Consider the following 15016-nt stretch of genomic DNA (forward strand, 5'->3'; position numbering starts at 1 on the left):
AGCCACCATATGGCCTGTTTCTTAATCTTCTCTGTTTTCACTGTAGAACTGAAATCTACTAAAGCACAAGGATCTGGACATGAATTCACAAAAATGGCTTAAATACATACGAAGCCATAAATATAATAATACGTACGTATTACAATACAAGTCATTCATTAGACAAAAGCAGAGAGTTGAAAAAACATAATGAAACTTATTTTCTTGGTAAATGATGTTTCCTAGGGTCATAAAGTACAATTCAAAACATAGCATGTTAATGAAAGGCTTCTTTAAAATAACTTCACAACAAAAATTTGCTTTATAAATTCACACAATTGCTGTGTTTTCTTCCACAAAAGAGATGGGAAGAAAATTCAAGGAGATGTTATCGTGACCTTCCAGTTCTTAAAGGAGGCCTACAAGAAAGATCACAGATTATTTTACCAGGGTGTGTAGCAACACGACAAGGGGTAACGGCTTTAAACTAGAAGACAGTAGACTTAGAATAAGTTCAAGGAAGAAACTCTTTCTCGGAGGGCAGTGAGGCACTGGCACAGCTGCCCAGTGAGCTGTGGGTGCCCATTCCCTGGAGGTGCTCAAGGCCAGGTTGGATGGAGCTCTGGTCAGCCTTGATCCAGTGCTCGATTTAGTGGGTGGCAACTCTGCTCATGGCAGGGGGTTGGAACTAGGTCATATTTGAGGCCCCTTCCAACCCCAAGCCATTCTGTGATTCTACTATAAAAGCACCACACATTTGAAACATACACATGGTTTTAAAGTAGGTAAAATAAATAGAAGAAAAGCACATTTCAGATAGATAGCATTACAGCACTGCTAATTTTCACCACAAGTAACATTTTATTTATTTTTCCTTACACTCTCCTTCTGCTCAGCAATCGTGTTCACATACTGCAGCTGAAAGTTACATACAAGGGCTCGACCAGGGCATCAGCATCCGGCCATGCATCTGTTACAACAGCTCACATGCACTTGCACTGCAGAGAGATGCAGGCTGTAAAGGAGGAGGAGCAATAGCACCACAAGGCACAAGGAACTGTGAAACACTCAGTTGTCCCTGCCTTCACCTGTGTCATCAACCTTGCTTCACTCCTACCACTGCAGTCCCAGCAAACAGACAGTGCTTTCCCTGCATCCCCTCTGCACTGCCCACTTTCTGCCTACCTAAGAGCACAGCTCTCCCTGCTTTGATTCAGAATCTTTCTGTCAAGTACGTTATCATCAAGTTTGATAGCTTTGGCTGCAGCACACCTTTAAATGTCCTAAATTGTAGTTCCTCAGTGAAATTTTTCAGAGTCAATTCCACCAAAATAGAAGATCTGTGGAGAAACTGTTCCCAAAATACTACACATAGCTGAAGAGATGCTAAACACAGCTATGCAAGATGCTCAGCTTTGTAAAGATAGCATAAGGGCAGACAGATTAGACACCATTTGCTACGCTTTCTGATGTTATCAATGTCCAAGAGAGACAATAAATACACCACAGCAGGAGCTTAACACATTAACTTTGTTTCCTTGGTTATGTACTACTTGTGACTGATATTACTACTTGCTGTTTCTACATGAAACTTGGCAGAGTCATTAAATAGGCTCCTGCAACAATAGAGATGACATCACTGGCTAATTAAATTAGTTTTCTTTATTGAGTTCCAGAGCTGAAGTACTGCTGAACGTAACAGCTAAAGATAATGACTTTTTAATGCCCTAGAGTTCTGTATGTTCATTGTTAATTTGTGGCAGACACCAGGATTCCATTTCCAAGCACTGACCTTCTTAAAATAACATGAGGTATAGGAATGACTTCCACTGATAAGTCTCTTGAAGAAACTAAAAACCTTATACAAAAACATGGTTTAACTCAGCAGATAGCTGAACATCACACAGCCTTTCACTCATCTCCCCATCCCCAGTGGGAAGGAGAAAAGAATCAGGGAAAAAAACAGAAGGTAGAACTTGTAGGTTGAGATAAAGCTATTTACTAAGATAGAAAAGGATGAGAATACACGTGCATATAGTTACAAAACAAGCGAGGTACAAAAGCAACTGCTCACCACTTGCTGACCAATGCTCAGGCAGATCCCAAGCAGCAGCAGCCCCCCAGTTAACTCCCCTCAGTTTTATAGTTTTCTCCTCCCGTGACCCCATATGGAATGGAACATCCCTTTGGCCAGGTTAGGTCAGCTGCCCTGGTTTTATCTCCTTCCACTCCTTGTGCCCCCATGCCTGCTTGCTGGAAGGATGGTACAAGAAGCTGAAACACTTCTGGCTCAGCAAAAACATCACTATGCTATCAAAACTGGTTTTCTCCTAAAGCCAAAAAGGCAGATCCCACCATGCTATGAAGAAAATCAGCTCTGTCCCAGCTGAAATCAGGATATAAATAAAAGTAATTCTAGACAAAACAGCAATAAAAGGGCTTCTAAAGGCAAATATAGCAAAACAGGTTTCCAAGAATGACAACCTAAAACTCGACTCAAAAATAAATTCAGCTGCAAAAATACTAATTGGAATGCAAATTTAAATAGTGTATTACTTCTATTAAAATGATTACATTTTTTCCCGCGGGAATTAACAGTAATTTCATATTTAAACAGCTGATCTATCCCACCACTGCAGGGTAGTTCATGTGTTATAGCACTGGGTACATGGGAGGAGTGAAGCGAAGCAAGAGCAAAAAATAGATGTTAGTTTGTAAAGCATATCAGGAGCTGCAATCAAATCCTTTTTTTTCCCCCAAGATTTTTAGCTAACTTCATACTTTGTAAGATATGTAAATCAATGAGAAGTCTGAAAAAAATCTGTGGAATTGCAAGACAGTTTTTAGCAGCACCATTTGAATCAATTGAAAAATTCAATCTAACTGTGTGTCAGTGTAAAGCCAGTCATGTGTCTGAGAGCTGGGAATGAAACGATGCTGCCTCCATTCAAAATAAGCACACCAGTAGCTTAGAGATAACAGGTGTTAAAATACCAGTTGATGAAATAATTGCACAGAAGTCTTCCTTCATTATTTAACAACTAGGACTGCAGACAGAAAAATCACAAGCCCTGTTGCGTACTTCAAACAATCCTGAATGTTTCAATTACAATAGGATTTTGTTGTGTGAAAATTCAGTGGAACTACAGGACATTTCTCATAGCATAACTATGCTTTTTTCCATGCAATATTGAGTGGATTTCATTTTCAAATTATTTCATTCTAACGGCAGTTTCTTTTGTTTCTCCGTTTTTCACGTTCATGTTGGCTACAATGCTGATGCAGCTACTAAGAGGAGAGCAGGACAGGAACATTCTTCCCACATTTCCATCTCAACAGCAATGACTCAAAGAAAATGTAGCATGCTGGATAGAACTACATGGGTGAGAAGAAAGCAAAGTGGTAGGAATCAGGAGGAGTTGCAGGTCTGCCTTCCTCTCTCAGCAACCAAAATAATGGACCACATGAAAGAAACCAGAGCTGCTCCTCCTGCAGCCTGACACAGGATTTTAATTAATTTATGAGTGGGTCTTGCATGCTGAGGAACAGCTCTACAGAAATGCAAGATTCTCTTATAGCTTAGTTTCAATTTTGTTCCTCTGATGAAGCCAAGGGGAAGGGTCATCTGCACACTGTTATCTTGTTTCACTGCAAATGACTATCATACAGCCTCTAGAGAAATAATGAGAAAATCACTGTCTTGGAGTAATTGCGTCTGAGTGCTCTTCTTGCACCACCTCAGTGCAATCCGAGTTTAGCAGATTCCTAAATACTCAAGAAACAAATGCTTGTCTGCATTAGCTGCACACGGGGTGTCTTGCTGTTGTTACCTCAGCCAAAATAGGAATAAGCCTATAAACCACCAATGTCACAGGAGAGTGGGGCTAAGCACAGCCTTTTTCTGAAAAAAGTACATGAAAATTGAGCTTTCAAGAGCCTTACTTAAAGGAACTGAGCAGGTGGAAACATCAGCAGGATGTGTTGATATCTGTGAACAGAAACCTAATGAAAAGGGTGAGGAGACAACCAGAACAGAAAAGTTCACAGTAGTACATTTACTGAATATTCACATATCCCTGAAAACACAGCAAGACCATTACAGAAAATCCCAAGAAGGGCTGCAGACTCTCCCCTTTCTTTTGATGCTTCTTATATCTAATTCAAGTTCAAATAACGGCACACTGTGGTACGGCACAGACAGGAAGAGAAATGCAGGATGTAAATATATTCTGCATATATTTTATAATATAAACACAGGCAGCAGCAACACATCCATGAAGACTGATGTATTTACTTTAAGTGGTAAAAACAACTGACCTTAATATATAATTACAAAAACTGACCTCGTGCAAGAAACGAAATGGCTGCTAACTGCCAGTGGCTGACTATAATCTACATTTTCTAAAGGGTTCTGATAAAATCTCTCAAGCAGCTTATTAGCTGATAAAGCAGGAACTGCTTTATCAGCTGTTTGTTAACCAAGACAGATTATATACAGATTAACAAATCAGAAGGCAAAAGGGCAGAAATAAAAAGTCAATTTCCCTGCCTGAGAGAAGAGTAATAGCAGGGTAACTCCTTCTATCAGTTCTATGACTACCAATGCTTAAAAACCATTTCAAAAAGTCTAGTGGAGTATTTCTTTGTAATGTTGCTCTGCTGTCAAGACTTAAGAGAACCACAACTTTTCTTTATAGATCAAAGGCCTTAATATCTGCAGGCTACAGCATGATGAAGGCACGTTCAGATGAAGACAAGTCAAGGATGATCCACACTCTCAACCTCACTGTTTAACCCTGAGCCACAAGTCCAACTCAAAACCTTGAGGTTTCCCTTTCATAGAAGTTAGGCTGGGGGCCTCACCAGGGCATCAGAGCAGTTCTGTGTCTTTATACCAGCTCTCTGCCAGGGAGAGGCACAGGGAACAGAAGCAGAGTAAGGCAGTTTCTGCTTTTCCTCCTTGACTAAGGGAAAAGAGACAAGCCTGGGACTTTTACGCCGGGGACAGGAATTAGGAAAACAGAACAGGATACCAAAGTTAAAGCATGGTGCCAATGCAACAAACACATCTTTGGATAAGATTATGATGGCATTTCACCTTCTGGCATGGGGACAGAGGGTGTCCCTCAGTAGTTTCTGACAGAACGAGGCAGAGCTGACAGGAAAGAAGACTGTGATGTATCACATTTACTGGGGGCAAGATCTGCTGTCAGGAAGGGAGAATTTCTTTCTGGGTTGCATACTCTCATAGTAACACATAGCTCATCATAGAAACGTTACCTCTGTATTTCCAAAAATCTAATGAATCAATGCTTACATGACAGTATGTTAAATGGCAAATTAGGAAAAGTGGGGAAAAAAAATCTCAATGTTGATCAAACACTTTCTTCAAGTGTGCTAAAGGAAATTTGACACAGGCTTTCACTAGGATTTTTCCAGCTGCAAAATTGGCCAGGCTCCTAAGATGAAATATTGTAAAATTATGTACCTTTAGAGACACCAAATGGAGACACTGAAAACAACACCTACCTCAAATCAACTCAGAAAATTTTTAACAGAAAAGACCATCTCCTTGCTTTGCAGCACTCTGTCCAAATTCCTGGACCAAAAACACATGCTTTACTGTTAAAACTTAATAAAATCACTCTGAACTGATTTTACACCATTGGCTTTCATTTCGACTATGGCAATGTCTGAATTCAAGAAAACTGTATTCAGTACCATAACATAAAAATTGGTATCATTAAAACTTTTAATGTATCAGCTCATATAAGGAAAGGGTGAATGCGATGGTGCAGGAAATGTAATTAGAAGCCCACAGGACCTTCTGGAGTTTCCCATGAACGTCAAAGAAATGGGTTAAAAAAAAAAAAAAAAAAAAAGTGATTAGCCTGTCCTGACATTGTCACCTTCCCTGGAATACTAGAGGACAAGATGCATCACATCTCACTGCTTCGACTTCAGACTGTTTAGAAGTTTTTAAAAGTTAGAAAGAATTCCAAAGGGAGACTTTTTCCTTCAAATCAAGTTTAACCCATCTTGTAAACTCCTTAAAACAACATATTGCACCAACCAGAATAAAATTGAGCCACTTGATAGAGAAAGTTGTTACAAATGAAGGAGATGGGAAACAACCTCACACCTGCATTTCTGCCTCCTTTCACATAACAACTTTGCTGTAGGTTATCTGATGAAAAAAAAGCAGAGCTGAGAACAATTGTGCCTTATTCAAGATTATTTGTATTTTAAGAAGTATATATTCTATGCAGGAATACCTACTCCTTCTTCAACACAAATTAATTTTGCAGAAACAAATTATGCTTGCAATAATCTCTCTAACAAGATAGTATTAAGTGCTTTCTTACTGGAGAAAGCCATACTCCCCAGGAAAAGACTAAAAGACTGAATTTCTACAATGTTTTACACAAGGAGGTATCACTGATGATGGCAGTAACAACAGAGGGTAGTAGAAGACACCACTAGTGCTGTAATCCAGGCTTGATTCTGTGCCTGGTGTTTAATGCCTCCATTAATTATCTGGACAATGGAAAAATGTTACCCCCCTGCAAGTTTAAGGATAATACAAAACTGACCAATATATCAGGGCTGCTATTGAGAAGGACCTGGATAGGCTGGATAACTGGGTAGACAGGAACCCAAAGTTCAACAAATGTCCTGCATGTTGTTAGAAACAACCCCAGATATCATTACATGCTGGAGGCTGATCAGCTAGAAAGCAACTTCGCCAAAAACGACAATTGGGTCTTGGAGGACAACAACTTTACTGTGAATCAGCAATCCACTCTTGTGGCAGAAAGGGCCAACAGTCTCCTGGGTTGCATAACTACCAGCAGTTCATGAGAAGTGAACCTTTAACTAAACACTGGTGAAGATGCATCTGGAGTATTGTGGAGTACTAGGAATGGATCAGGCTCCCCTCTACTAGACAGATATGAATTACTGGAGCTAGTGCAGTGCAGGGCCATGAAGATGATTGAGAAGATTATTTCATATGAGGAAAAGCTGGAAGAATTAGGATTGTTCAGCTTGGAGAAGTCTTGGGGGGAACTTATCCATGCACATAAATACCTGATGGGAGGGTATGAAGAGGGGTCCAGACTTTTCACTGACAGAAAATGAGAGAATGGGCACAATTCAAAGCTTATGAAATTCCATTTGAGCACATGTAAGTTGTTTTACTGGGATGGAGGTCAAACACTGGAACAGATTGCCCAGCAGAAGGTATGCAAAACACAATTGGATACACTCTTTGACATCTTGCTTTGTTGAACCCCTTTGAGAAAGGCTTTGGTCACCCTCAAGAGGTTCCTTCACAAGACATATGACTATCATGCTTTTTTCCCCCCCATGATGTTGTAGCTCAATTTATTCAGCTAAAAAAAACGAAGATTAAATCACACCAGAGAGAATAGAGAGAACAGGCAAGTACAAGAATTTGCTGCCATATGGGCCTCATTATTTATTATCAGAGTGTAAAAATTTTGCCATATGCAATGGGAATAAAGGTAGGCCTATAGGTAAATTCCTAAAATAACTAAAGCATGTATTATTGCATCTGCTAACTACATTTTAAAAACCAGATGAGAAGTAGTTTGGTGCACAAAAATACATTAAAGAAATGGAAAATGTTATAAGAGTACCAGAAAGCAAAGGCATCAAATAACGAGGCATTTTATGTGCCACTGGCTTGCTTTACCTCACTGTATGCGCTTTGATTGCTTGAATCTGAATAGAGCATTTATAGCCCATCAGGAAAAGGGGCTGAAACTTGGGAACTATCAAACAGGCTGTGTCCAATGCCAATGTCTGAAATGTCTATAAATGGTCAAAGTCAAGCTGTTGCCCTGACTGAAATATATACATTCCATTTACTTTTATTTTTTAACAGCATCATAATCCTTCAGGCAGTCCTGGTCCTAGAAAAGCTCGCTTTTCTCAGGTGATTAAAATCACTATGCTTTTGGCTGTGTGTTTAAGACTACCACAAAGGTGTGCTGTAATATAACCATGGTGTCCCACCAATGAAGTAACAGAGCATCCAAGCCATTTTTTTAATTGAAATGGAAAAGGTAAGAAAGCGAGGGGCTGCAGGCTGAGTCAGAAAAGGATGAGAAATAACTGCAACATCAATGTAGTTTTAATAAAGAAAACTGAAGAAACATTTTTAATTACAAAATCAACATAGGAACGTGCAAGGTGGGACCATCTGCTGTTGCTGCACTGCTCTGAATATTCAGTATGTATTAAAAAAATAAGATTAGGATTGATAAAAAACACAGAAGTTCAATTACAGCTTTTTCCCTAGAGAAATAGCATGAAAGGAATGGATGTTCTTACGTGCTGCCTAGCACAAGGGTACTGACACTGTTAAAGATAATACTGCAGTTGAACAGATCAGAAACAAGGCTAAGCACAGAGGCACCATGGGAAAGGCATGTCTAAATTGGCAGATGACAAAACACAAGAAGTGAGAACTCTACTGACGTTGTTTATAAAATCATCACAACTAATTCCAGGTATTCCTACTGTAACTTTTGAAGTTTTGGATGTTACTGTGGCTTAGATGAACAAATACATTAATGATATGAATGACAGGACTGGCATCACTGACATCCTCCATTCAGTCAACCAACACAGAGGTGTCACTGCCCCACATTCCTGGAAGGCTGTTCTTCCTTAGACTCATCCCTAGTCCCACAAGCTCCACGTCCACTAGAAAACTCACAATAAGAAAAGAGGAAGTCAACATCAGAGCCCAAATTAGAGACTCAGTGCTCAAAACAGTCAGCCATGACTGTCTCTCTGTCTAAAGAGTAGGGCAAATCAAGAACAATAATCAAAGTTGTTGTTTTTCAACATGAGAATACTGTCTGTGTATACAGACACAACCTTACACACACACAAACTCACAAGCCTACGTCCTTTCCACAACACTGACAGAATGAAGCAGCAGATTAGATTGTCCTCACACAGGGTTGGCAGCTTTACAACAAAAAAATGTAAAACGGGATGGGGAGAGGTGTGGCAGATTAATTTAAAGAGTATAAGTAAGAACACTAATTAAAAGAGATGATATACAGTCTGCTCTCAATCCTGTTCTTAATACATTCCATGGATTTGTGGTATTTCACTGTTCTTCCATTTCCCTTCCTACTCCTTACCTGCATATACTGAAAGCTCACAAGATCAGAGTCTACCTCTGCCTGCACTGTGACTGGCTCAGCAGGATTCAGGCTCTTAGTGGCTCCTCTACAACACATCTACCTTATCTTACTGGAACTGTATGTAAAACACTGCAACCTAGAGGGAGCAGGGGATGAGAAGAAAAAAATGGAAGTAGAAAGAAACAGAGGTCATATTAACTCCCCTGTTAATTGCAGGGTAGTTGGACTAGATGGCCTTCAGAGTTCCTTTCCAACTCTAAGGATCCTATGATTCTCTACTTCCCAAGATTAATACAGAATGAAGGAAGGTCAATGGAGAAATGGATGCTAAAATTTTAAAATGGGGTATGAGTTACTGCTGGTATGTCATCGTGGTTGTTTATTTAATTAGCACATCACAGTACCTTGCATGCCTGAGATCGAACAAAGATGAGTGTGAACAGACATCATGGAAAACTAAAGATGTATTAAACAATAGAAAAATGATACTTCCCAATAAAACAAAGTATATACAAACATTATGTTTACCTCAGATCCTAAACTGAGAGAGATTATTTCATCCTCAAACGCAGAATGTGTATCAATATGAGGAGGAATTCCTGCACACACAAAAAACATCATTATATTAACAGAAAGGTACCTGTATGGATGCCCTTACACGACAGGATATACTGCTGAACAACAAAACTTATCATAAAGGCGGGACTTGCCTTCCAAAACAATTCAGGGCAGGATCAGTTCATCTGATTTACAGATTAGATGTACAGTTAACTGAAGTCTCTCCTCTGATCAGTGGAAACATCTCAAAGACAGTTCAGAGCACCCAAAGGCCTCGCTCAACCTCTAAAGACTCCTAATATTTTCCTTGCTGCAGCAAGCACCTGAAATCATCATGTTCTCTTTTCAGCTTTAAACTGTTATAATATACTGGGTGTCTTTGGGCCTTAGATCGCCTACTGTATTTCTCCCACAGACTCTTCCCCTAGAAGGAATCAGCCCAAATTCTCCTTGTATCACCAGGTGAATGACCTGTGCAAAAGTTTCAGCTTCAGAATTAGGACCTACTTCGAAAAACAGATACTATCAGAGTCAAACCCTGTCCCTCTGCTTCGCAGTTCCCAGGAGAAATCTACACACCATTGCTAGGGTTACCTCAATAGATGTGCTACCCAGGGATTAGTATGTAAGAGCAATCGCGCACATTTGAGAATTTACAAACAGACAGCAATCTCTTTCTTTTTCAAATAGAGAAACTGGCATTCCTTGGAGCCTGAGCCATGTTTTAACACAAAAAAAATGCTGAAAAAGCATTGTGCAAGCCTCAACAAGATCTCACCACAAGGTGGGGAACTGCAGCCAGCAGAGGAGCAAAGCCTGAAGACAGAACTGCAACTGCACCTTCTTTCATCAGACAGATAACAAGTGATTCCTACTTGGTTTAAGAAAACACAGTTTGACTCACTCATTAAAAACTCTACTGACATTCACTTTGGACACAACCAAATATCTTGATTGAAAACATTCTTTCCTAACAGAGTCAGTCAGCTTTATAAAACATCCTTCCTTATGAGTATGCCACATTTTACTTTCAGATACAAGTATGGTGAATGCCATTATTCTCAGTAAAAGCAATACAAATGTTTTAAGAGGCCAACTTCTACACTGATAAACAACAACACATCCCTGCTTTTCAAGTCTGACCAGTATCTTTTGGTGTTGGCTTGTAACTTTGCTTCAGTGTGAAGCACTGCAGCTCTGTCTTCAGATGCACACTGACATCAGCACAATTCACTGTGCAACAAGAGAACCCTGACCGTTCATTTCAGCATCACCTCAACAATTCAACAAAGACCACTTTGCCCTACCTGCAGTCCGCACACCACATATGCGGCACATTGCAAGACTGTCACCTAAGCATTCAAAAATGGACGGTAACATAACAACAAATACAAATCTCCAACTTTGAATGCTATCAGGGTTCTGAAGAAAGTGGCCTCAAAGGAATTCATTTTGGGTGTCTTACATGAGGCCCCTCCAGCTTTGCTCAAAGTTATCAGTCACTTTTTAAAATCTCCATTTGAACGCTCAGTGATGTGGCTCAAAACACAGATACTGAAGGCACCTGGCTGCACTCTATGTTCACTTGTACCCTAGCAATTTGCACTTAAGAAAGGGTATTTTCTTTTCTTTTGTTTTTATTTTAAAACACTGTCTCTATTCTTGAAAGAAATCAATTCACCTAATCTCAAGTCCTAACCAGAAGTACACAACTGTATCAATTTAACAAATTGTAAATAAATGGCATCAGATTTTCAGGCCCCTGTTTGGCGGACACCAAATTAGCTGTCAGACATTGAATCTGAAAGAAAAGTTGCTGTCCCTTTTTTCTAAGGACAAATTAGATAGCCATTCTAGAAAGGAAGCTAGATAGCCAGCCTTGATGACTGACCTTAGGAAAAAGCACAGCATACGATTTATTCCCCAGAAGCATGATTAGAAGCAAATTTACCTTCAGAGTGCAAAACACTACAGAAAGGGTAATTTCTTATTTCTAAGATAAGAGAATTCTTCTTGCAGCATATTAAAGAGCCTCTATACCACACATACTAACATTATACCACACATACTAACATTATACCACACATACTAACAGCAGGAGATGTTTTCTGGAGGCTGTATGCACAGTACAGGGTGCAAGGAGAGGCTCTGGAAGCAAATGAAAAACTAAACTTGAGTGCAAACCCAAACACCATTATTTATTCCTGTAACCTTTTATACTGAGTTCCCATATTATAAACTTGCTCTTTGGAACACCATCAACATCTGTATCAATGATACCAAAATTTATATTTCTAAATAGGGTTCAGAAACCAGTGTGAAAACATTACCTTCTATTAAACGTATTTCTGGTCACATAGGAAACGCATTAAGCAACTGCCTAAATGCTGTCCCAATAGAAACTATTCTCTTCTTTATTTCAGTTAAGCTAAAGAGCTCAACATTTTTTAAAAGATAACTTTACCTTGTCCGGGTTCATACTGATTTACAGTCAGCTGATCAGGCTTATGTTTGATATATCCTTGCTTCAAGCATTTCTCTAAGAACGGGATACAAATTTCAGGAAGACCTGTTTACAGAAACAAAGTTTTAAGCAAGACAACTTTTACATTTTTATCCTCTCCATTTACAAAGGTATGCTGCATTATCGCTGCCTTTAAATTACAGAACATCAAATCAAAGGCAAAACTTCCACCACCCACTATAAAAAGGAAGTTGCAAGATGAGAAGCAAAATTATTATGCAGAAGATCAGAAGATGTGCAGAAAGCTCACTAAAAGATTCATCCCCTAAAAGCCTGCTAATGAATTAGATTAAATATCAACAAATAAATCTCCCCTAGTCAAGCTGGTTTTGAAAAGAGGAATGAATCTTTAGTTTACTGTTTCAACCAAAGACTTCATTTATATCCTGTAGAGTAACACCCACAGGCATGGTAACAGCAGCCCTTTCACAAATCTGTTTATCTTTATTTTTATTCTCCCCCAATAAATTGTTTCCATTTATGTTCCTCCCTCACTAATTCTATGACCAGAAAAAGTTCAAGTAGCAATGCTTTTATGACAATATATAGTTGCACTGCTAGAACCACAATGTAACCAGAATCCAGCTGCTGAAAGCTACATCTACCACAGCACCCATGCATAACCTTAAAAAGCTTCATGTTCTGTAAGAGTTTAGCCTTATATTTTACTATTTTAAAGCATAAGACCATAAGCTGACTCACTTTGTTAACACTGCTCTTAACTTGAAATAAGAATTATTCAAACTTTGTCAAAATAGCTTTCTATCCAAAGAAAAATCTTGGTGTGTTTCCAGCAAGCTTCAAATGCAAGATAAATATATATTGCAATTTATAGCATAACCCCAAAGCAATATTCAATTTAAACACTAACATTTATCTTATGTAACAAAAGCTTTTAAAAAAAGACTTTTACAATCCTGAACGCCTTATTTGTTTTGACCTCAGCTAAGGACAGCAACTCCTGGCTGCAAGTGACTGGAGAACAAGCTTCAAGCACTCGCATCAATCTGGAATGAATCCCACTCAAAAGCACTCTTCAGAGTAAGCTTAAGATACACTAATGGTTTTCCTTCTATTAGCATCTCAACTCTCTTTTAATTAGAATCTCACACCCATACCTGACTGAGGCTTACAGGCTTTACATAATGGTTCAAATGTCAGTGCAAAGTGTTATTTAATGGGGAAGTTCTTACCTCCAGGTAAAGGCTTGTCTTTATCAACACCGTTGTTATCATAGCAAAACTCATATCCAAAGTGTTTTACTCTTCTATGCTTTAAAGTCTTCTGGGCTGTGAGAGGATACAAATTCAAAGTAAGATCAGATGACATAAATAGTTCAGGCAAATTGCTGCATGCCCTCATCTCATCTGATCTCTGTTAAGCATTCCTTCGTTAACAGCTAAAACAACATACGTGACCCTTTTCTACATGGCACACACTTGTGCTTTATTACTTTCTGAAAACTCACCAGGACATTGCATTTGCTGCTGTTTAAAGTCAAACAGACTGTGCTTTTACATAAGCAAAAAGTACACATTTACTGACCCATACCTAATGCATCTTTAACCTTGGCTTAACTTCCAGACAAGCACTCGATTGATAATCTAAGGACAGAGCAAGATCCCTTACTTTGAGCAGTCACCAAGTCAACAAAGGTCAACATAACAGCACCAATGGTTTCAAGAAACAAAACTCACACAGAAACCTTGAACTGGATTCCAAGTCCAATTTACTAAGAGATCTTAATCCCCCAGAACTCAAATGAAAGAACAAAAGCACACAAAAAGTGTGCTTTGCTGACATTTTGATTTAAAAGAAGAAATGGCTTTTAAGTAGGAAATAAGCTGTCTATTAAAAACAAATCTACTTGTTTCTGGATGTGGCAATCTTATTCAAATAAATGTCTCAGCACATTGATTCAAATCACTTGCCCCCACAGATTTATCACATGCAATATAAGATCCATTTCTAAAGTATAAAGAAAAAATACAGGAGGTTTTCAAACAACAGATTTACAAATGTGCATAATTCCTCTAAACAGAAACTGCATAAAATAACAGGATAAACATAAGAAAGGTCAAAATTTCTTTGATTTTGCCCACCATTTTGAGTATTTTCATCTCCTTTCCAGTCAATGCTTTCCAGCATCTTCCTTTCTTCCTCTGGAGAAATAATATTTTCAATGACTTTGAGGTCTGGAGGCAAGCTTGTAGGAACAGAATTCTCCCAGCAAACTGCAGCACATGGAAAAAGAGCAGATTGTCTTAATGAAGCCACATAATCCCTGTGGGAATATTCACTATACATGGGTATACATTATGGCTGCAGGAACATTTGATTTAATGATTAAATGGAGCCTTCACTAAGGACTAACTTGGTGAATCCCTTTCTAACACAACAAAAAATGTTAAGGCCCAAATTTTGCTTCACAGAAAGCACTTTCTAAATTTTACTGTTTAAATTTCATAAGACTCCACACTACTCAAACACAAAGCCACCTGTGATCCTCCTGTTAAAACAACTGCAACATTATTATTATATAATTTCCTTATCGTTTCAGGACTCCAGAACTTCAGTGATTTATCCCTGCTTCCAACAACCACAGAAAAACATGATTTCTTTTTTTGAAGCACATATTTGCCATCCAGGGAAGCACTCTGTAACCAAACATGGGGGACCATAATACAATATCTAGAAGAACAGAAATGCTAGCAGTGCAGGAGCCTTCAGCTTGCTGTCCTAGTTTGGTTGGGCATTTTTAAAGCTATTC

The 15016-nt window shown here is 38.9% G+C and overlaps 1 protein-coding gene across 6 annotated transcripts in view; it reads right to left on the reverse strand.

Moving 5' to 3' along the window:
- Window positions 1-15016, reverse strand: part of ALKBH8 (alkB homolog 8, tRNA methyltransferase) — a 48914-nt gene that overhangs the window by 26546 nt on the left and 7352 nt on the right. For all 6 annotated transcript variants that reach the window (XM_052671246.1, XM_052671247.1, XM_052671245.1 and 3 more), the window contains exons 4-7: window positions 14349-14480; window positions 13440-13535; window positions 12187-12291; window positions 9693-9763 (exon numbers count right to left, since the gene is read on the reverse strand). In XM_052671246.1, the coding sequence (XP_052527206.1) occupies window positions 9693-9763; window positions 12187-12291; window positions 13440-13535; window positions 14349-14480 (404 nt within the window). The remainder of the gene's footprint in view (window positions 1-9692; window positions 9764-12186; window positions 12292-13439; window positions 13536-14348; window positions 14481-15016) is intronic.

Source organism: Tympanuchus pallidicinctus, unplaced genomic scaffold (assembly GCF_026119805.1).
Source record: "Tympanuchus pallidicinctus isolate F22 unplaced genomic scaffold, pur_lepc_1.0 scaffold11, whole genome shotgun sequence".
Lineage (NCBI taxonomy): Eukaryota > Metazoa > Chordata > Aves > Galliformes > Phasianidae > Tympanuchus > Tympanuchus pallidicinctus.